A 24,145-nucleotide genomic window follows, 5' to 3' on the forward strand; every position below is an offset into this window, starting at 1 on the left:
TTTTATACATATATTCATTCTTTCCATAGCGCATACACCTAAAGGGGTTGTCCCATGAAAAATTACATTTTTAACAGTTTTAAAACAACACCTGGACCTAAATTATTTTGTAATTGCATGTAATATAAAAATTTAGCATATTCACTGAGTTATTCAACAAAATGTATCTGTATAGCACCACAGGCTGTCTTTTTTTTTTCTTATTTCTTTGTCCAGCTCAGTGAGATGGCCGCACATGCTCAGTTTCATCCTTAATGGACACGCCCCCTTAGCTGCAGCAGAAAAGACACTCCCCTTGAGTTGCCAGCTTGATATAAATCTAGCAGAGCAACGAATCTGTATCCATGTGAGGTACAGGGCTGGTTCTATGTTTGTTAGAAATAGATTGTCATGTACTATACAGTTGTGTTCCAAATTATTCAACCCCCAATGCTGTAAAGGGTTTTAGGGAATTTAGTGTACATTTGTAATTGTGTTTAGAATGAAATATTACAAGGACTTTTTAAAGAACCAAATGCAACTAAAATGACATCAATTGTTTTTGTAATACAGTATTAAATGTTTTTTTTTGTGATTTCTTCATTGACACAATTATTCAACCCCTTAAAGACTACAACTCTTAAGAACAGAGGTTCATTCAAGTGTTTTCCATCAGGTATTGAAAACATCTGTGGATGTCAAGGAGCAGCAATCAAGCATAATAAGCACCAATTAGGCAGATTTAAAAGGACTGTGATACTCAGCTCCTTCTAGACATTTACTGGTGTGTTTACAAACATGGTGAAGTCAAGAGAATGGTCCAGGAAGACAAGAGAAGAGGTGATATCTCTTCACAGGAAGGGCAATGGCTATAAGAAGATTGCAAAGATGTTAAACATACTAAGAGACACCATAGGAAGCATAATTCGCAAATTCAAGGCAAAGGGCACTGTTGAAACGCTACCTGGTCGTGGCAGAAAGAAGATGCTGACTTTGACTGCTGTGCGCTACCTGAAGCGCAAAGTGGAAAAAAGTCCCCATGTGACTGCTGAGGAACTGAAAAAAGATTTGTCAGATGTGGGTACTTAAGTTTCAGCTCAGACAATAAGGCACACACTGTGTAATGAAGGCCTCCATGCCAGAACTCCCAGGCGCACCCCCTTGCTGTCTCCAAAGAATAAGAAGAGTCGACTGCAGTATGCCAAAAGTCATGTGGACAAACCACAAAAGTTTTGGGATAGTGTTCTGTGGACTGATGAAGCTAAATTAGAACTGTTTGGGCCCATGGATCAATGCTATGTTTGGAGGAGGAAGAACAAGGCCTATGAAGAAAAGAACACCTTGCCTACTGTGAAGCATGGTGGGGGGGTCAATCATGCTTTGGGGCTATTTGCTTCTACAGGTACAGGGAAGCTTCAGCGTGTGCAAGGTACCATGAATTCTCTTCAGTACCAGGAGATATTGGATGAAAATGTGATGCAGTCTGTCACAAACCTGAGGCTTGGGAGACGTTGGACCTTTCAACAGGACAATGATCCCAAGCATACCTCCAAGTCCACTAGAGCATGGTTGCAGATTAAAGGCTGGAACATTTTGAAGTGGCCATCGCCGTCACCAGACTTAAATCCGATTGAGAACCTCTGGTGGGACTTAAAGAAAGCAGTTGCAGTGCGCAAGCCTAAGAATGTGACTGAACTGGAGGTTTTTGCCCATGAAGAATGGGCGAAGATACCCGTAGATCGCTGCAAGACACTTGTGTCAAGCTATGCTTCACGTTTAAAAGCTGTTATAACTGGAAAAGGATGTTGTACTAAGTACTAAGATTGAATGTTACTTGGGGGTTGAATAAAACTGATAATGATGTGAGCACAAAAGACATTTGTGGTTATTTCATTATAAATGTTATGTTATATTTGTCTGACTTACAAGTGCCTCTTTGATTTAATTGTAAACAAGATGACTGAAATGATCAAAATCAATGTCAAACTGGCCAAAACACTCAATTTCAGTGGGGGTTGAATAATTTTGAAAACAACTGTATGATGTCTGATTTTCGTTTTTTACATTAGTCATGGGATAACCCCATTAACTAAGATTCTACAAAGATAAAACCTTACCTGAACACCTGCAAATCCATTTGGTCCCAGATAGCTTTCACATTCTTCAGCAATGTCCTCCCAGCGCCATTCAAACAAGTGGACAATAGATGTTCTGCCACAAGATGCATTGGGATTGAACTGGCCAGTGCAGATGCCGAGCAGCAGCAGGACCAGCAGCAGCAGTGTCATGCTGAGCAATGATGTGCCCCAGCATATTGTCCACCACCTATTTATAGCAGTAGACTATGATGTAACCTCTGCTCAGACCTGTCTGATGAGCAGATGATTCCAGGCATGCTGCCACACTCAGTAACAAGGGCAGTGAGCAGTGAGGAAAGAGAAAGCTCTGAAGTTTTAATAGATTCACTCATGGATGAAACAAATGTATGGACAAAGTATCACTGCATATTATTATTGTTATACGTTTTATCCTTTTGATGCACCTACAGACAGCCTCCTACATGCCCATGTCTTAATTCCTAAGGGCTCATGCACACGAATGTATTTTCTTTCCGTGTCTGTTTTTTTTTTTTCATACAGTCACTGACAGCTGGGCCCCTGCTACATACGCCGGCACCGATGAAAACACCTATGCTGGTGTATTGACCCCTTGTATGCCGCGGTCAAAGCTGATTGCGGCATGCAGGGGGTTTGCAGAGGTTACAGGTTCCCTACGCTTCGCCATCAGGTCCCCACGCTGCAGTGACGGGGACCCGATGGCAGAGAAGGCTGGGTCTCACAGGCAGGCTGTCAGTGTAAAAGCTGACATGCAACACATTACAATACAGGATGTATTGTAATGCATTGCAGAGAGGATCAGACCCCAGAAGTTGAGGCCCCGAGTGGGACAAAAATAACAAGTAAAAAAAAAGTTTTCCATTATAAAAAAAATAAAGTTTCAAGTAAAAAAAAAGCCCCTACCATAATAGAACATGTAAAATTGTAAAAAAAATATTGAAAAAGAAGAAAAACAGACATATTGGATATTGCCGCATCCATAATGACCAGCAATATAAATATATCACATGATCCACACCGTCACCTGAATGCCTTAAAAAAAAAAAAAATGTGCAATCGGCCAAAAAAATAACAAACAATGGCTCTCAGACTATGGAGACACTGAAACTTTGTTTGGTTTCAAAAATGCTTTTATTGTGTTAAACTGAAAAAATTAAAAAAAAGTTGACATATTAGCTATTGCCACATCCATAACAACCAACTTAATTAAAATATCACATGACCTAAACCTTCAGATGAACACTGTAAAAAAAACAAAAAACTGTAATACAAAACATGTAATACCAAGCCATCAAAAAGTCATATGCACCCCAAAATAGTACCAATCAAACTGTTACCTCATCCCACAAAAAGTGAGCCCCTACATAAGACAATCAAAAATTCTTTATTATGTAAAACTGAAACAAAAAAAAGTTGTCATATTTGATATTGTTGCGTTCGTAACCTGTCAGATGAACATTGTAAAAAACAAAAAATGAAAATTGTGCCAGAACAGCCATTTGTTTGTTACCTTACCTCAAAAAAAGCGTAATATATGGCAATTAAAAATCATATGTACCCCAAAATAGTACCAACAAAACTGTCACCTTTTCCTGTAGTTTCCAAAATGGGGTCACTTTTTTGGAGTTTCTACTCTAGGGGTGCATCAAGGGGTCTTCAAATGTGACATGGCAACTTAAGATTATCCCAATGAAATCTGCCTTCCAAAAACCATATATTGCTCCTTTTCTTCTGCGCCCTCATGTGTGCCCATAAGGCAGTTTACAATGACAAATGGGGTGTTTCTGTAAACTGCAGAATCAGGGAAATAAACATTGAGTTTTTTTGGGCTGTAAACACTTGATTTGTTACAGGACAAATGGATCCAAATGGAAAATCTGCCCAAAAAGTGAAATTTTGAAATGTCATTGTTTTCCTTTTAATTCTTGTGGAACACCTAAAGGGTTAACAAAGTTTGTAAAATCAGTTTTGAATACCTTGAAGGGTGTAGTTTCTAAAATGGGGTCGTTTATGGGTGGTTTGTATTAGGTAAGCAAAACAGTGACTTCATAATTGAACTGGTCTGTAAAAAAAGTGGGTTTTGGAAATTTTCTTAAAAATTGTAAGATTTGCTTCTAAAATTCCAAGCCTTCTAACGTCCTAAAAAATAAAATGACATTTACAAAATAATGCCAACATAAAGTAGACATATGGGGAATGTTAAGAAATAAATATTTTATGAGGTATCACTATCTGCTTTAAGAGTAGAGAAATTGAAATTTGGAAAGTTGCAATAAATTTGGTATTTTTTTTATAAATAAAAATGAAATACTTTGAATGAAATTGTCAACTATTATGAAGTACCATGTGCCACGATAGGACAATCTTAGAATGGCTTGGATAAGTAAAAGCGTTCCAAAGATATTACCGCGTTAGGTTTCAAAAAATGAGGGTGGTCAAAAAGTTGTGTTTTGGTTAGCAATTCACAATAATATTTACAAGAAATGGAAATTACATTGCTTTGCTTCGTAAATAGCTACTTCAATTTTGTGATATTTTGACGTTTTATGTAAAATTCGCAGCAAACTGTCTTCTTTCAAGAAGTGCCTTCTTCTCATTATTTCTGTCTGTACTTCTGCTCTAAGGTTAAGGATATACTTATATTATACTATAAAATATTTAAAAAATGTTTATGTCATTCGTAAAAGTTTTTAAACTAGCAATACTCATTTGCAGCAGAGTGTCTTTTTAATAATTTTTTACTAATGTCATACTTTATCAATTTTTATCATAGTATCATACAAATAGTAACATTTTCTTGTCTTTCTTTTTCCAGGCACGAATAGTTTCTTCCACTTGCACAATCTGAAAATTTGGAACCATGGCTAGTAAAAGGAAGACAAGACTGGCAACTTCATTGGAACTGGTTGAGAAATGCTGCCTTCTGAACTCCCAAATCTGCATGATGTTCTAAGATATGGCTTTCTGATAAGAGAGCAGAGTGGAGAGAATGTCAGAAATTACCCAGTAGCCACTCTTGCAAAGGATATTTATCCAAAAGTGCACAGTCACAGTCCTGAAGAAGATAGAAGAAAACTGGGAAAAGGCCAAAAACATATCACTTGGCAGAGGCAAACTGGAAGTGAAAGAGGCTTTCATAGCAACGTTAGACAAGCTCTTTGACATCCTCAATTGCAAGTGTGAGATTAAGCTATGTTCAGAATTTGAGGGTCCATGTCCAGGTGGTGCTGACTGTAAACATGGAGTGCACATCTCCTGCTCTTGTTCTAAGGACATAAAGATCCCTGTCAAAGAATTAGTGTTTATTAATGGTCAAAGAGAGAAGGTTGGATCTGTTGGACAGCATCAAATTGGAATACCAGATCTACCTTAGCACAGAAGACAAATTAAAAAGCAGAAAAGGCAAGAAGATGAAGTAAGAAGAATTTCTGAATATAAGCAGAAAAGGAAGGGAGAGTTAACATTACAGTCATTACAACCAAATGAAGTTCTTTTCTCCGAAGAAGATGAAGAGCCAGCTGATGTTGAAGATGAAGATTCTGAAGAACCTTTGCAGATACCATGTGATGATTCTGATGTACCTTCTACTTCAAATACAAGTCAGTATAATAGATTACAATTGCGCAATGTTGCATTGCAAAGTATTAGGTATGGTGTCGGTCTATGTGCTACAGCTGAAGGAGACAGGAGACTTGTGGTTGATCACAATAAAGTAAAAAGGGCCCAAGAAAAAGTAATGAAATCACTTGATGAAGAATTTTATGCTCGATGCCGGATAGGCAAGATTGAATGTATCTTCTTTGATGGACGCCAAGATTCCACTAAAGTTCTGTTACAAGCAGATAACTCAAGTCATCAATTTCCAAGTATTGTGAAAGAAGAGCATTACACTGTTTTCAGTGAGCCAGGTGGAAGGTATATTTGCCATTTTACTCCAGAGAAAGACTTAACGAAAAAGAAACCTGCTGAAGTTATTGCTAACCATCTTGTGGAATTTTTTTTAAAGAAAAACAGCATTGATAAAAGTTTGCAGTCTATTGGTGGTGACTCAACGAATGTTAACACTGGTTGTGAAGGAGGAGTCATGCATTGGGTTGAGGTAAAGCTTAATCGTAAACTCATCTGGTTGGTTTGTGCTCTTAATACTAATGAGCTACCTTTGCGGCACTTGATCAAACAGTTGGATGGGAAAACTTTGTCTAACAACAAGTGGAGTGGTAAAATAGGCAACATGCTTGATAGTGCAACTGAACTTGAAATCAATCCCTCATTTGTCAGAATATCCTTTCCAGAGCCTTTAGTTCCATTGAGTGACACTGTTGTCAAAGATCTCTCTACAGATCAGGCTTATGGTTACAGGATAACTCAGGCCATAAGGACAGGTGTACTTCCAACTGATCTGGCATTATTAGTAATTGGTCTTGTAAGCCACTCTCGGTGGTTAACAACTGCAAATAGGATTTGTCGCATATGGGTTTCAAAACATGGCCTTAAAGGCAACAACTTGAAGATGTTGGAACTGCTTGTGAAATACATTGTTGGCGTATACTATCCCTGCTAGTTTACAATCAAATCGAAATTCTCCTGGGTGGAAGGACCCCGCCACATTCTTTATCAATTGAACCTCCTAAAATCCCAGAAGAAGGCAGTAGCAGATATTGTTTTGCAAACAATTCAACATTCATTGTGGTTCGCATTTAGTGAAATGGTGCTTCAGACACTTTTATGCTCTGAAGACCAAGAAGAAAGGAAAGCAGGGGTCCAGAAGATAATTGAATTAAGGAATGAAGATGATGATGCAACAGGAGACCTATCTGTTTGGCCTAGGAAAACACCTGCAGTAAATCCAAATGCAACTTCACTTTTGGAACTGATAGACTGGTCAGAAAAAGTATATGAACCTCCACTTACTTGTAAACTCAAAATATCACAAATATGAAAGTTTGTTCAAGAGCCAATGCAAGTTCCAAAGTGGCCATGTCATGGACAGTCCATAGAGAGGTGTGTGAAACAAGTAACAGAGGCTTCTGGCAAAGTGTATGCTCATGAGAAACAAGAAGGATTCATAAGAGGCCAGGAAGCAAGCAGAAGAATGATGTCTAGGAATGAATCGAAGCAAGATTTGATGAATATTGCTGGTTAAAGGGGTTATCCAAGTTATATTTATTGATGACCTATCCTCAGGATAGGTCATCAATATCAGATCGGCGGGGGTCCGACACCCGGCACCCCCTCCGATCAGCTGTTTGAAGAGAAGGCATGTGCGGTGTCAGCGCTGCCTCCTCTTCACTGTTTACCTTCTAGCCGTTGCATCTGCAGTGGTGAGCAGGTGTAATTACACCCAAGCCTTCCTATTGAAATGAATGGGACGGCTTGGGTGTAATTACACCTGCTCACCACTGCAGATGCAACGGCTAGAAGGTAAACAGTGAGGAGGAGGCAGCGCTGACACCGCACATGCCTTCTCTTCAAACAGCTGATCGGAGGGGGTGCCGGGTGTCGGACCCCCGCCGATCTGATATTGATGACCTATCCTGAGGATAGGTCATCAATAAATATAACTTGGATAACCCCTTTAAAGCTTTTAAAAAAAAAAATTTACAATGTGTTTTCAGTGTTTGATAATAGAGACAGAATATAAATAAAATTGTTTTACTTCATTAAACAACTTTTTTAGCAAATTTTTGTGGAGTTTATATTAATTTATTCCCTTTTTTAAAAAATTTCAATATACATTATAATCAAGCACAAATTTACCAAGCAAAATTTTTATCAATAATGAAAAACCTTTTAAATTCGGATATTACACATCAAAAGGCACATTTTTGGACCCCCTCATTTACATAAATCTTACATTTTTATTTTTCTCCTGTAAATTGACACGCCCTATTACCGCATAAAGTGACACATGTTTAATTTCCAAAAAATGGCCTGGTCCTTAAGGTAAAATATGGTAGGGTCCTGAAAGGGTTAAAGAAGCCATTTTTATTTTATTTTATTTTATATTACAAAGAAGAAAACAAAATAATGTTTTCTCTGCAAATGCTGCACCCTCTGCATTTTGATTGACAGGACCAGACACTGAAAACATAATCATGCCTGGCCTGTCAAAGTGCAAAGGGGGTGGCAGTTGCATAGAAAATGGATACTCTAGGAGTAACAGCAATGCCCCTATTGCTGCTAGAGGCTCATTTGCACATATTAAAAAATCATTTATCTCAGCAATGCTGGCACGTATGAACATGGGACCAACACAGGTGCCTACAGCTGCCAAGCGCACATGCAACAGGTCAGCCAGTTTCAGAGTAACAAATCTGCTGACAGATGCCCTTTAATTGGTACCAGTTCGACCACTATATGTTGAAACCAATGTAATTGAGTCCATAACTCTATGGAAAACTAGTAATTGGTTCCAAAGCACAAAAATTGCATCCCATGATAAGAGAAGATGAAGATTTAAGAGAAATATGGAGATAACTAAGATAGATAAAGCAAGTCCTTGTCAGGAATATATGCTGGAAGCTGTAGATCACTTTCTATGATGAGGACAGAAGATTCTTCAGGGTATAGCATACAGTGTACCAGAAAAATAAAATGGAGCCTTCCTCACCTGACATCAAAAAGAGAAGCGCAGAGGAGTATAGAACATGTAGTCTCATACACTATCTAAACTTCACAATCTAAACTATCATAGTAGAATGTGCAATTATTTGTAACACGACCATCATATGAACAGTAACAAATGGGTCTTCAGCAAAAATGCAGATTTTTTTTTTAAATGAGCTGAGCCAGTGTTGTTCAGATTATTCTGTATGGCACAGTTTCTGTGCTATAATTGCAGCAAACTACAAATTGGCGTGGTATTAAAAAGCAGGAAGTGCTCAACCCCATATGCAGTGGTGCATCTACACTCACCTAAAGAATTATTAGGAACACCTGTTCTATTTCTCATTAATGCAATTATCTAGTCAACCAATCACATGGCAGTTGCTTCAATGCATTTAGGGGGGTGGTCCTGGTCAAGACAATCTCCTGAACTCCAAACTGAATGTCAGAATGGGAAAGAAAGGTGATTTAAGCAATTTAGAGCGTGGCATGGTTGTTGGTACCAGACGGGCCGGTCTGAGTATTTCACAATCTGCTCAGTTACTGGGATTTTCACGCACAACCATTTCTAGGGTTTACAAAGAATGGTGTGAAAAGGAAAAAAAAACATCCCATATGCGGCAGTCCTGTGGGCAAAAATGCCTTGTGGATGCTAGAGGTCAGAGGAGAATGGGCCGACTGATTCAAGCTGATAGAAGAGCAACGTTGACTGAAATAACCACTCGTTACAACCGAGGTATGCAGCAAAGCATTTGTGAAGCCACAACACGCACAACCTTGAGGCGGATGGGCTACAACAGCAGAAGACCCCACCGGGTACCACTCATCTCCACTACAAATAGGAAAAAGAGGCTACAATTTGCACGAGCTCACCAAAATTGGACTGTTGAAGACTGGAAAAATGTTGCCTGGTCTGATGAGTCTCGATTTCTGTTGAGACATTCAAATGGTAGAGTCCGAATTTGGCGTAAACAGAATGAGAACATGTATCCATCCTCTGATGGCTACTTCCAGCAGGATAATGCACCATGTCACAAAGCTCAAATCATTTCAAATTGGTTTCTTGAACATGACAATGAGTTCACTGTACTAAAATGGCCTCCACAGTCACCAGATCTCAACCCAATAGAGCATCTTTGGGATGTGGTGGAACAGGAGCTTTGCGCCATGGATGTGCATCCCTCAAATCTCCATCAACTGCAAGATGCTATCCTATCAATATGGGCCAACATTTCTAAAGAATGCTATCAGCACCTTGTTGAATCAATGCCACATAGAATTAAGGCAGTTCTGAAGGCAAAAGGGGGTCCAACACCGTATTAGTATGGTGTTCCTAATAATTCTTTAGGTGAGTGTATACCGGGGGGCAGATCCTGCACTTGTGGCCCGTTGCTAATGGCAATCCCCAGCAAAAATGCATACAATGGAGGATGCCTGCAGCGGACCACAAGTACCACAATGGACATCCTACACAGGATAGCAATTGTGTGGATGTGAAAAGCAGTCAAAATAACATAAAAACAAAGACAGGTGCACTTTGCGGTCTTACTAACCCTCGTACTGGTGTAAAATTGAGAATTAGCCAACATATCCAGCTTGGAGGACATGTCTGAGCCCAAGCACCACTCCAAGGTTTCTCAAGTAGCTACTTGAGAAACCTTGGCGCAGTGCTCGGGCTCAGACATGTACTCAAAGCAGGATATGTTGGCTAATTCTCAATTTTACACCAGTACGAGGGTTAGTAAGACCGCAGAGTGCACCTGTCTTTGTTTTTGTTATGTTATTATAATTGCAGCACACAGAGGTCAACGTCCATGGGATCCCTTTAAGATGTAATAAGTGTTTGTCGTGACGCAACAAAGGCGCAGGGCCCCCTTTTAGTGATTTGGATGGTACCCAGGGTAGGAATGCCAGAGTGGTGTAGGGGGGCCTAATGTCCCTTAAATGTGGCTGTACACTTGTCATGGTGCATCTACCTACATACAGCAGAATCCAAGGCGTTGTCGTGCGCAGCAAAATCAAGAGGTAGTTGAGTGGTGAGATGAAGAAATAAATTGAGTCCAGACCTTGTGATAAACTTGATAACAGCTTTACTTGAATAAACTTTCATCAGGCAACAATCTTCTAACTTTATCTTGGTCACCAGCAGGCTTTGGCATTAATTCTGGCAGGAAAAAATCACTGAAAAATCAGAGTAAAGTGGCCTAAATGGGAGGAAATGCTCAATCCCAAACACTGTAGCGTGTTTATAATTGGGGGAGCAATTCCTCCACAAGTGATCCGTTGCTAACGGCAATTCCCAGCAAAAATGCATACAATGGAGGATGCCGGCAGCGGACCACATGTACCACAAAAACATCCTACACAAGATGAAATAATGTGTGGATGAAAATATAAGAATACATAAATCACAGAAAAAAGGTGCACCACAATAATATGCGACTGACCATGCTGGCTAGACCCTCACGCTGATGTTAAAAGCTGAGACTTTAGCCAATATATTCGAGTCCGTAACATATCGGAGCCCTGCACACCATGTCAAGATGTTTCAGTGTGGCATGGGTCCTACCGCTAAGGCCTCGTTCACATCAGCGTTTGTCCTCCGTTCGGCTTTCCGTTATGACTTGCGTCCGTTTCAAAATTGAAACGGATTTATTCATAACGGAACGGAACGGACATATTTTGCTACGTTTTTAAACGGATACCATCTAACGGATACGTTAATAAACGGATTAAAAATGTCAGTTAAATGTCCGTTCAATCCGTTTAGTTACTCCGGTAACGGATGCGTTTTTTTCCTTTTTTTTTTTTTTCAGTTGTCCCTCCCCTATCTGCATGCTATATAAAAATGGTGCTATATTGTGACATCCAATTGCTGGAAGAGGAACAATGCTGCCCGCTCATGTCCTTTTTTCTGTGGACTATATGATATGGAAACTTCGAACGATGCGAATGTCATCCATGAAAAGGAGACGGCGATATTGGGTGCATCCCATTACATCATGCCGAATGACACGAGGTGTTTATTTGACCCTTTATCAAGAACTCCGAAAACACTCTGTCAAATTTGCAGAATATCTCCGTGTAAGTGTCGCAAGCTTTGATGACCTTTCCCAACGTTTACGTCGCCGATTGAGACGGAAGGATACGAAATTTCGTCGAAATGTAACTCCCGAAGAACGACTCATGGTCACTCTGCGGTATGTATGGTACAACTTTCCATTATTGCTTCTACTGTGTTTCAGAGCCTTTTTGTTTTTATTATTATTGTGAGTATATGATTAATCTCAAGAGACAAGTTTTTATATATAGTAGTTACCTAAAATATGTAAATGCATCCAAATTTTATACCATTTTCCGTTCAACCGCTAGGTAATGTTGATCTGTTTGCTGTAAAGGATCTTGAATTAATGCTCGTGGGACAATCCGAAAAGTTGTTTTGCTGCAGTTTTTTTTATTGTGAATAGTATTTGTGTAACAATTATGTTAAATTTTATTTTCTTTTTTTGTAGGTTTCTGGCTAGTGGTGAAAGTTTTTCCAGTCTTCATTTTCAATTTCGACTAGGAAAATCTACAATATCTTACATTGTTAAAGATACCTGCCGGGCAATTTGGAATCTTCTGCGTGAAGAATTTCTTCCCCATCCTACTTGCCAACAGTGGATCAGCATAGCCGACAAGTTTTATGAGGTGACACAGTTTCCCAATTGTATTGGTGCAGTGGATGGGAAGCATGTGAGGCTCTTGAAGCCCCCACGTAGTGGATCCTCGTTTTTTAACTATAAAAAGTATTTTTCTGTGATCCTAATGGCAATTGTTGATGCAAATTACAAATTTGTGGCTGTTGATATTGGAGCTTTTGGACGAACAAATGACTCACGTGTTTTTAAAAATTCTAATATGGGAAGAAGGCTGTACTCCGGAAACTTTGGTATACTAGAGCCCAGGCCTTTACCAGGTACTACAAACCCTGCACTTCCATTTGTTCTAGTCGGAGATGAAGCTTTCCAAATGTGTGGAAATTTACTGAAGCCATATGCCAGCCGTGGTCTAGACTATCGCAAAAGAGTGTTCAATTACAGACTGACTCGAGCAAGAAGAATGGTCGAGTGTGCTTTTGGCATATTGACTGCAAAATGGCGAATATTCACTTGTGCAATACAATTGAAAACAGATACTGTGGATGATGTCATAAAAGCATGTGTTGTGTTGCACAATTATGTACTGACCAAAGAGCCTTTGCCTACGGAGCCACTGTCATTAAATCCACCAGGAGATCACATAGAAACTGGCCCAAGATCAACAGTTGCTCTGAGTCGCATGCGCGATCAATTTGCAGAATATTTCATTTCTTCAGCTGGATCTGTGCTTTGGCAGGATGAACATATTTGAACTTATATATTCCTGCGATGTTCTTCCAAAAAAAAAAATATTCTCTATTGTTTGTTACTGTTTGTTTATTAAATATGTACAGTTGAAAGTTGTAATTTGTTATGTACATAATAGTTTATTTTATTGTTTGTTCTTATTATATTGTTGTTTATTGTTGAGTCAACCATGATGCATCGGTCTACCTACATTTATTGCCTTAATTCAGCAAAAGGTAAGCTATGCCTCTCCAACCATCTCCGTATCCCTTGTTTGTCGTTTTGAGTCTTGAAAGTATTAAAACCACTGACAAAGTATATTTGAAATAATAAAAGTATTTATTTAGATAAATACTTTTTTTTATATATTTTTATATTTTAATAATCATTTGCATAAGTTTACAAATAAACTTCCATAAAAGCACGTAGCTCAACACAATGGAAGTAGAATTCACAGAAGAAAAGGATAAGATAAGCTCTACCGTACATGTAGGAATAACAAAATGTCCATTGTGAAAAGGTTGTTCTATCTGTGACTGAAGTGTACACCATTCTCATGATTGCACATGCTATGTGATAGCATCATCATACCAAGTTCAGAATCATCACACTACAGTATGCACCGCGAGACATGTCTTCCTTGAGCGGGCCAGAAGATATATGGTGACATGGAACATGCAAATGGAAGTGCACATTATCAGTTATTTCAATGCTGCTATGCATGTCTTACCAAACACAGGGCTACTGTGCATCATCAATATGATTTAAAAAGTGCTAGACTACAGCCATGTGGGTGGCACAACATGCAAAGAATCAGTGTAATCACTGATGGTGTGTCCTCCAGTACCCCTTTAAATTACATCAGCAGGTACAATTTTTTTTTTTACAAACCCCATGTCTCTGAGTGTGTTCAGTCTTGTGCATGAGACATTATATCAAAGAAAATAGTAATGACATATGCCATTTCTATTCTTGTATTTGCATAGTTTTCAAGAAAGTGTACAATGGAGGATCACGATAGCGAGACAATAGCAATGGAACAACAACAGGTGGGAGACTGAAAAAGTAATCAGCTTTGTGCAGACCACGCAAGGTGCTGAATAAGTGACAGTATATGGATTTGTGTACTGTGTCACTCACTCACACGTGATAAACAAGAACTATCATCATAATCATTGCAGTCCATTACCGTAAAAGAGTTGAACCAACCTGAGTCTAGTCATGGTAGCTAATCTCTGTGTCTCTGACCCATGTGCTGATGAATGGCATTTTTCTCCTTAATATAAGGAAAAAAGACTAGCTGGAAAACTGTCAGTCATCAGCACCTTGGCCTGGAGATAAAGTAATCATGAATAATAAGGCCAATTACTCTTTTCAGGGTCCAATCTGCTATGATTATCATGTTAGTTCTTGAAAATCTAAATGTCCGAACGAGGAAATCAAACCACCTGCCTATATTTAGCAGCTTGTATGGGCTTATGAAAGCTGATAAGTGCACAATAATTAGACACATATCTGAAACATCCTTAAAATTAATCTAATAATATAAAAGTGTAAAACATAGAAAATGTTTCAAGTTCTACATCATTAAAGTGCAAAAATTGACACAGTGGTCAATATAAACCTTGTGAGGTACTTATTTATAAACGTAAAAAAATTGACACTGTGGTCAATATAAACCTTGTAAGGTACTCATTTATAAACTTCAAGAAAACATAATATATATTTTGTTAACTAGGGTGGTGGTTGAGTGAATGGAGCCTTTCCTGGGGCTGCAGTTGGGGACCCATCATCTTCTGCACTTTGGTCTAGGAGTGATTGCATGAACGAATGTTGCGGTCTGACATAATCACCCTGTTGTTGATGTTGTGGAGTATGAAGGGAATATGAATCAGTACCAGATTGGTATGGAACAGATTTGTTTGAGAAAGGGGTATTAAAAGTGGTTGGAGTGGGAAAAACGGAGGTGGAAACACCTTCGTTTATGGAGATTTTATTTGGAGTTGACATAGAAATCACATCTGGACTTGGTGTCTGTAGACGTGTTTGGGAACTTCCAGTGCTTTTGGATTGGAAAGGTGTTTGTGCAGAGACATAGGACGGTAGCTGTGATTGAGATTGGCTCAAAGTCTCTTGAAAGGTTGATGCAGGTTGATATCTGAGGGATGTGCTATGGCTTTGAGAAGGTGGAAATGTGTGAGACGTTGGGTATTGGTGGGACGTAGGTTGTCTTTGGGACGGTGGATGGCTTTGGGATGGAATAAAGATGTGGGATGTTGATGGAAAGTTCTGTAAAGCTGGAAAGTTTTGTGCAGTGCCTACGTTTTGGGCCTGTGGGAAGTTGTGGTACGTAGGTAAAGTGTTGGATGGGGGAAAGTTTTGGGACTGGCTAAAGTTTTGTGAATGGGGAAAATTTTGTGATTGTTGAAAGTTTTGGGATAGGGGTAAGTTTTGGGACTGTTGAAAGTTTTGTGACTGTTGAAAGTTTTGTGACTGTTGAAAGTTTTGTGACTGTTGAAAGTTTTGTGACTGGGGAGCGATATGTGGCTCAGAGTATGAGTGAGCAGGTGGAGAAGTCATGGATGTTGGGTAGGAGGTGGCTGGGGGATACGACTGAGCCAGAGGAACAAATTGAGAGGGTGGTGGGTGTTTAATATTCCAAACAGTTTTGATCAATGTCACTCGACAATCACAATTCTGCTCTGGAGTCATGTTGTCCATCCAATGACTTAACGTTAAGAGAAACTGCTGATTATGGTTAAGGGGTTCTGGATGACAAACTACCTCGACATGATTGATCATGGAAGTTAACTCTTGCTTATACCGAGTTTGCTCCTCCTCTATTTTTAATAAACAATCTCGGAAGATCAGTGCAAGATCCTCAAAGACTCTATGTGGTCTTCGAAGTGGCCTCGGCCTACTTAAAACTCTGTCAAAGGCAGAAGAAATGAACTGTCGAGTATCTTCAATCTGAGCACATGTCTCAGTTTGGCGGCCGCGCGACTCCAGAGCAGAATCCTGTGACTGAGATAGTAACGAAGTTTGATCGGTAGATCGTCCAGACAATTGTTCGGTTGATTCCTCATGTTCAAGAGGTTCTGCTTCAGGAGGGAGTGTGCTTGAATGAGTCCTAAAATAGATAGGGAAATAAAAGGTATAATTTCTATATTCATAATTATTTTTTTTTGCTTCTCTTTAGGATATTTAACTCACATGCGCTGCTGAAAACAACGTTGAAGAAATTGAAGATGTGGTGCATATTGGTAAGCTTTCCTCTGAGAAGGACCGGAACCACTTGGCGCCGTTCGTTCATCATTGAGGTCACGCATAAACCTATCGCGTATTGACCTCCAGCGTGTTGATATGATTTCAGCTAGAAAATAAAGAACAATTATAATAACCGTATATAATGCTATATATATTATTTTCTGTTGACATCGGATTGCATAAAAAACTGTTGCCCCAGTCAGTCCAACATTCTGCATTGTATTTAACTGTTATTTTGCTCGGTACCTGAATTGGCTGTATCAGTTGTTGAAACAAAGTTTTCCGAACAGAAAACTTATGCTCACTTCACTATTCTTCCAACTAGAAACATCACTATCAAATCTTCTAAAACCAAATGATTTAACAAAAGGAATGAAATTAATGTACCACAATTTTTTTGAGCCTAACGGCTCAAATCGTTCCATGTGGGAACCACATTGGCATAGACCTCTTGCCATTGTCGACGAGTCGTGTTGTGGTCCGAGTGTTTGGGGTCTGTTTGGTCCCACAGAGCTGGCCTTGCTTCTACTAGCTGTATTAGCAGCTCACAGTTTATGATTGGGAGAAATTGCCTATCTTCCTCGTCCAATTCTTGCTGTCTACCCTATTTGGTTTAAAACAAATGTGCCACCACTGCCCACTGCATCTTTGGTTTTAATAAAAAAATATTAAAAATGTTTTGGTTTCCTTGTATTTGGTCTTTGGGTGTGAACGGCTATAAAGATATAGACTTGGCGAGCGGGTCATTGCTTTCAATTTAATAAGAGAGTAGCCACTGTTCATGGTATGTCCATTATGAGATAAGCAACACTTACATTTTTGTTTGGGTAAAACAAATGTCTCCAATCCTCACGGTCATTTGTTCTAATAATAAAAAAAATTTGAGGTATGATGGCCACGTTATCTTATAGGTGATATAAGATACTGTATACTGGGGGCAGTGTGGACAGCTCACATCACAGCACATGTGCCTACTCACACGGCCTACACGTCCACGACGACTGCCACGACCACGTTGTCCACGCCTGGAAGTTCTTTTTTGAACAGGTGATGGATTTTCACTTTGCCTGTTTGTGTCCTAATAAATAATATAGTTATCACAAAAGACAATTGATTACTTTAGAGAACCTAAGTATAGATACTCACATCCTCGTCGTTATGACGTCTACTTCGCGGATTTTCAATGAAATGTGTACCCTCCTGTGTCCGAAAAACAAACACAGTTTTGTATTCATTGAAAATCGCCGTCTGCCTGCCCTACAGCAACCAAAATGCCTCTTTCAAATCTTGTTGCCAATACATTGGCCTATCTATCCTTTTGCGGTGTTGGCAAATCATGTACCTTTCGAGTTTATATCCATTGTACCAATTATGGATGTGTAGAAACCAAAAAATCTAAATATAACATTCCACACTTACTGACTCCATTGGTTCAGGAGAAAAACGCAATTCCTCGCCAGCAGAGGATTCAGTGTCGGAGTGTCCCTGAAATACAGTGGGATGCGAAAGTTTGGGCAACCTTGTTAATCGTCATGATTTTCCTGTATAAATCGTTGGTTGTTACGATAAAAAATGTCAGTTAAATATATCATATAGGAGACATACACAGTGATATTTGAGAAGTGAAATGAAGTTTATTGGATTTACAGAAAGTGTGCTATAATTGTTTAAACAAAATTAGGCAGGAGCATAAATTTGGGCACGGTTGTCATTTTATTGATTCCAAAACCTTTAGAACTAATTATTGGAACTCAAATTGGCTTGGTAAGCTCAGTGACCCCTGACCTACATACACAGGTGAATCCAATTATGAGAAAGAGTATTTAAGGGGGTCAATTGTAAGTTTCCCTCCTCTTTTAATTTTCTCTGAAGAGTAGCAACATGGGGGTCTCAAAACAACTCTCAAATGACCTGAAGACAAAGATTGTTCACCATCATGGTTTAGGGGAAGGATACAGAAAACTGTCTCAGAGATTTCAGCTGTCTGTTTCCACAGTTAGGAACATATTGAGGAAATGGAAGACCACAGGCTCAGTTCAAGTTAAGGCTCGAAGTGGCAGACCAAGAAAAATCTCGGATAGACAGAAGCGACGAATGGTGAGAACAGTCAGAGTCAACCCACAGACCAGCACCAAAGACCTACAACATCATCTTGCTGCAGATGGAGTCACTGTGCATCGTTCAACCATTCGGCGCACTTTACACAAGGAGACGCTGTATGCGAGAGTGATGTACAGGAAGCCTTTTCTCCGCCCACAGCACAAAAAGTGCCGCTTGAGGTGGGCTAAAGCACATTTGGACAAGCCAGCTTCATTTTGGAATAAGGTGCTGTGGACTGATGAAACTAAAATTGAGTTATTTGGCCATAACAAGGGGCGTTATGCATGGAGGAAAAAGAACACTGCATTCCAAGAAAAACACCTGCTATCTACAGTAAAATATGGTGGTGGTTCCATCATGCTGTGGGGCTGTGTGGCCAGTGCAGGGACTGGGAATCTTGTCAAAGTTGAGGGACGCATGGATTCCACTCAGTATCAGCAGATTCTGGAGACCAATGTCCAGGAATCAGTGACAAAGCTGAAGCTGCGTCGGGGCTGGATCTTTCAACAAGACAACGACCCTAAACACTGCTCAAAATCCACTAAGGCATTATGCAGAGGAACAAGTACAACGTTCTGGAATGGCCATCTCAGTCCCCAGACCTGAATATAATTGAAAATCTGTGGTGCGTCTTAAAGAGAGCTGTCCATGCTCGGAAGCCATCAAACCTGAATGAACTAAAGATGTTTTGTAAAGAGGAATGGTCCAAAATACCTTCAACCAGAATCCAGACTCTCATTGGAACCTACAGGAAGCGTTTAGAGGCTGTAATTTCTGCAAAAGGAGGATCTACTAAATATTGATTTCATTTCTTTTTTGTGGTGCCCAAATTTATGCACCTGCCTAATTTTGTTTAAACAATTATAGCACACTTTCTGTAAATCTAATAAACTTCATTTCACTTCTCAAATATCACTGTGTGTGTCTCCTATATGATATATTTAACTGACATTTTGTATCGTAACAACCAACAATTTATACAGGAAAATCATGACGAATAACAAGGTTGCCCAAACTTTCGCATCCCACTGTATATAAATATGTATTGTGGTTCAAACATATTTATTATTTGGATCATTAATAATATATTTTTATTTAAAGATTTTTACGGTACCTGCATGTGAAAGGATGGAGTACTTTGACTGCCAACCGAAGGAGAAGGCGAAGACATCTGAAAACGTTACAGAACCATTATAGACAAGAGCTTATAGACATATTTCAACATACACATTGGCACAAGATGCAACAAGGGTTAAAACAGGGATTAGTCAAAACACAAAATTGCTCCTCTGGTCCTTAAAATTATATCAACCCCCTATTGCAATTCGACTTTTGGCAACATCAACAGACCAGACTACATTGTGAATGACCCACACAAAATCAGACGGCAGATTAGATCCTCATGACTCTCATCCGGCCCACGGTAGCCTTATAGCATTCCCCAGTAGCCTCATAGCATCACCCGGTAGCCTCATAGCATTCCCCGGTAGCCTTATAGCATCCCCCGGTAGCCTTATAGCATCCCCCAGTAGCCTTATAGCATTCCCCCAGTAGCCTTATAGCATTCCCCAAGTAGCCTTATAGCATTCCCCCAGTAGCCTTATAGCATTCCCCCAGTAGCCTTACAGCATCCGCCCAGTAGCCTTATAGCATCCCCCGGTAGCATTATAGCATCCCCCAGTAGCCTTATAGCATTCCCCCAGTAGCCTTATAGCATTCCCCCAGTAGCCTTATAGCATTCCCCAGTAGCCTTATAACATCCCCCAGTAGCCTTATAGCATCCACAGTTTCAAAATATTTGCCCCCAGTAGCCAATATTATATCAACCCCCTATTGCAATTCGACGGCAGATTAGATCCTCATGACTCTCATCCGGCCCACGGTAGCCTTATAGCATTCCCCAGTAACCTTATAGCATCCCCCAGTAGCCTTATAGCATCCCCCGGTAGCCTTATAGCATTACCCAGTAGCCTTATAGCATCCCCTGGTAGCCTTATAGCATCCCCCAGTAGCATTATAGCATCCCCCAGTAGCCTTATAGCATTCCCCCAGTAGCCTTATAGCATTCCCCAAGTAGCCTTATAGCATTCCCCCAGTAGCCTTATAGCATCCCCCCAGTAGCCTTATAGCATCCCCCGGTAGCCTTATAGCATTCCCCCAGTAGCCTTATAGCATCCCCCGGTAGCCTTATAGCATTCCCCAGTAGCCTTATAACATCCCCCAGTAGCCTTATAGCATCCACAGTTTCAAAATATTTGCCCCCAGTAGCCAATATTATATCAACCCCCTATTGCAATTCGACTTTTGGCAACATCAACAGACCAGACTACATTGTGAATGACCCACACAAAATCAGACGGCAGATTAGATCCTCATGACTCTCATCCGGCCCACGGTAGCCTTATAGCATTCCCCAGTAACCTTATAGCATCCCCCAGTAGCCTTATAGCATCCACAGTTTCAAAATATTTGCCCCCAGTAGCCAAATAACATGTCCCAGTAGCGTAATAGCATCTCACAAAAGACTAATAACATCCCCCATGTGCCTAATAGCATCCACAGTTTCAAGATATTAGCCCCCAGTAGACAAATAGCATGCCCCAGTAGATGATCGAAGTAAATACTTTTGAATTGCATCAATTCATACCCTTTTCTTGAGACTTTCTCCAACTTGAACATCAGCCTTCAGAAATGGTGAGGAGTAGCGCTCACGTGACTGTCACATGACACTCCCTTGTTTTCCTGTCTTCGTTTGTAAGTTCCTGTTTGTTCTGCGCATGTTCAGAAACAAAAAAAATGTACTATAGGAACGCTATGTCCGCGAAAGAAAAATGTAACAATCCGTTTCTCATTTACTACAATGAATGTGAATGGATGCTCCGTCAAGAATCCGCTTTTCTGAACGTAGAAAAAAATCCTGCAAGCAGGATTTTGTTTTCCGTCTGAAAAAACGTATTCCGAACGTATTACCAACTAACAGAGTCAAACGTATGCATACATACGTCAATTAGTTTCTATGGGAGGTTGAACGGATACGTTTTTAGATTTTTTTTCCTACTTCCGGACGGACTACAGGAACGGAGAGCTTGAACGCAGATGTGAACATAGCCTAAACTACCTATTGTGTGTTCAGTCGCATATTAATATGGGGCACCTTTTTTCAGTGGTTTATTAAATCTGGCAGGCAAACACACTTGGCTCTTTTACATCAGTTGCTCTCTGGCTCTGCTGTGCTGACAGGATTAAATAGGAACTTTTCCTTTGCTGTATGCTGCAACTTAACTTTGTCATCTGGTCTGTTTCTAGCTTTCTTTATCCAGGGAACTTTCTCCCCCTGGCTTGTGAGGCTTCAGGCCTCTGTGTCCAGTAGAGTTGAAGGTGCTCCAACTGGCCCAAGCAGGCGAGGACGAGCTTCTACAGCACAACCTCTGTGCAGCCAATAAACATGCAGGTAAGTACTGCCCTTCACTGTAATGCCGTAGCCATGTTGTTTACTGGCATTACAGTGATTGGATGGCCGGAACGCGTCATCTGGTGCTATATAGCACCCGATCACACGTGTTCGACTCAGTGTTAGTCAGGGAAAGCTGTGCTGAAGAAGGGAAAGATAGTGTATGGAGTGAAATTTATATATTTTTTTTCAATTGAAAAACTTGTCAGAGACCCAAAAGTTCTTTTAAGGACTATTGTGTGTGGCAGCAGCAATATATATTTTTAGCGCAACCTGCGCTAAATTGCTAAAACTTTACAGACCCAAAAGTCCTTTTAAGGACTATTGTTGTGTGTGGTAGCAGCAATATATAATTTTAGCGTAACCTGCGCTAAATTGCTAAAACTTTAAAGACACAAAAGTCCTTTTAAAGGACTATTGTGTGTGGCAGCAATATCTATTTTTAGGGCATCCTGCGCTAAATAGCGTGCAATAGTTAGGCCCTGCAAACAGCGACATTATCTGCGCTACATTTCCTGTGAAACGTGTGCGCATCCCAAAAATATCTGTGACATCCAATGTACTTTTTCCGTAGATGGTGTCCGCTGCGGACAATGACATTACCTGGAGTACATCACATGTGTAACGTTTCCACATCCCAAATACCTGTGACATTCCCTGTAATTTTCTGTTAGCCACTGCTGACATCAGCGACAATATCTGCGGTATTTCTCCTGTGTAACGTGTGCGCATCCCAAAAATGTCTGTGACATCCAGTGTACTTTTCCCGTAGACGGTGTCCGCTGCGGACAGTGACATTAGCTGCGCTACATCTCCTGTGTAACGTGTGCACAACCAAAAAATATCAGTGACATCCAGTGTACTCTTTCCGTAGACAGTGTCCGCTGTGGACAGTGACATTACCTGCGGTACATCTACTGTGTAACGTTTCCACATCCCAAATACCTGTGACATTCCCTGTATTTTTTTATAAGCCGTTGCTGACATCAGCGGCATTGCCTGCGGTATATCTCCTGTGTGACATTTCCAAATCCCAAATACCTTTTTTAATTTTTTTGCGCATACACCTACAAATCCTACGCTACTGTACGTGTGACATACTTTCAAGCATATATAACATTTAATATAAAGAAGGCGAGCAGTAAGGGACAGGGAAGTGGCAGTGATGCTGATGGTGCACGCAGAGGCCGTGGCCCTGGGCGCGTTGAAACTGTGCCTGCTGCCAGAGCACAAAAAAAAACAATCATCCACGATACTTAGCTTTATGTCCCAGTTTGCAGATCGGTGCAGGACAACGCTCTCGAAGTGAGACCAGTGCGACCAGGTGGTCGGTTGGATTGCAGCAGATAATGCTTCCAGTCGGTTAAGCACCACCCTGTCTTCCACCAAGTCCACTCTCAGTAGCCAAGAGTCTGGTCAACACAATCCTCACCCTGATCCTCCTTCCTCCCACCATGGAGAGTCTTGCCAAACAAGTGAGCTCTTTTCAGCTCCATTCCTTCATTTGGGCCTCTCAACAAGCCCGCTTGAAGAGGGACATGAGATCTAGTGCCCCGATTCCCAAACTCTTGAGCATCCACAGTCAGAAGATGATGATGGTGGGGAACGCGAATTAGTGTTTCACAAGGTGGATCATGATGATGAAGGATAACCAGAGTGAGGAAGTGGAAGAGGAGGTGGTGGACGATGAAATCACTGACCCAACCTGGGAAGGTGACAAGCCGAGCAAGGACAGCAGTACAGAGGGGGAGGGATCCGCAGCATTGCAACAGGCTGGAAGAGGCAGTGGGGTGGCAAAAGGGAGAAGGCGGGCCACACCAAACAGGCCAGAAACTGTTCTCTGGAGCACCCCCTTGCGGCAGGTGTTCCGCAGTCTGGCACTTTTTTGAGGAAAGTGCGGACGACAAAAGAATTATAATTTGCAACCTGTGCCATACAAAAATGAGCAGGGGCGTGAACACTAGCAACCTCACCACCACCAACATGATCCGCCACATGGCATCAAAGCACCCTAATAGGTTGGCTGAATGCCTGGGTCCACAATCTGTGTCTGCGGGTCACACCACTGCCTCCTCTTCCCCTATGTGTTACTCGCTGGCCAATCCCCTGTCGAAGGCACAGGCCCGGATGCCTCCCGCCCTGCACCTGGACCTCCGTAACATCAACCGTGCCCTGACTAACGCAGTTACTGGGAAGGTCCACTTAACCACTGACACATGGACAAGTGCTTGTGGCCAGGGACGCTAAATTTCTCTGAC

General features: G+C 40.7%; 3 protein-coding genes and 1 long non-coding RNA gene across 4 annotated transcripts in view; 1 reads left to right on the forward strand and 3 right to left on the reverse strand.

The window, feature by feature from the left end:
* The window catches only part of LOC120979707 (pancreatic alpha-amylase-like), a 163,144-nt gene extending 160,858 nt beyond the window's left edge, over positions 1-2,286 (reverse strand). Inside the window, exon 1 of the mRNA XM_040408641.1 lies at positions 2,097-2,286. Within this exon, the coding sequence (XP_040264575.1) occupies positions 2,097-2,267 (171 nt within the window). The 5' untranslated portion in view covers positions 2,268-2,286. The remainder of the gene's footprint in view (positions 1-2,096) is intronic.
* A 9,425-nt stretch (positions 2,287-11,711) lies between these two features.
* Positions 11,712-13,094, forward strand: LOC120979796 (protein ALP1-like). Its single transcript, XM_040408753.1, has 2 exons — positions 11,712-11,902; positions 12,215-13,094. The coding sequence occupies exons 1-2, from the start codon at positions 11,712-11,714 to the stop codon at positions 13,092-13,094; spliced, it is 1,071 nt and encodes a 356-aa protein (XP_040264687.1).
* Positions 13,095-14,803: 1,709 nt separating this feature from the next.
* On the reverse strand, positions 14,804-17,697 carry LOC120979797 (T-box transcription factor TBX6-like). The gene is made up of 3 exons (XM_040408754.1): positions 17,679-17,697; positions 16,283-16,442; positions 14,804-16,199 (listed from the first exon to the last, which is right to left on the reverse strand). The coding sequence occupies exons 1-3, from the start codon at positions 17,695-17,697 to the stop codon at positions 14,804-14,806; spliced, it is 1,575 nt and encodes a 524-aa protein (XP_040264688.1).
* A 58-nt stretch (positions 17,698-17,755) lies between these two features.
* On the reverse strand, positions 17,756-21,206 carry LOC120979746. The gene is made up of 3 exons (XR_005774378.1): positions 21,084-21,206; positions 19,551-19,607; positions 17,756-17,821 (listed from the first exon to the last, which is right to left on the reverse strand). It is a non-coding gene; the product is annotated as an uncharacterized LOC120979746 (long non-coding RNA).
* Between the last annotated feature and the right edge of the window lie 2,939 nt (positions 21,207-24,145).

The sequence above is a fragment of the Bufo bufo genome, chromosome 9 (genome assembly GCF_905171765.1).
Source record: "Bufo bufo chromosome 9, aBufBuf1.1, whole genome shotgun sequence".
Lineage (NCBI taxonomy): Eukaryota > Metazoa > Chordata > Amphibia > Anura > Bufonidae > Bufo > Bufo bufo.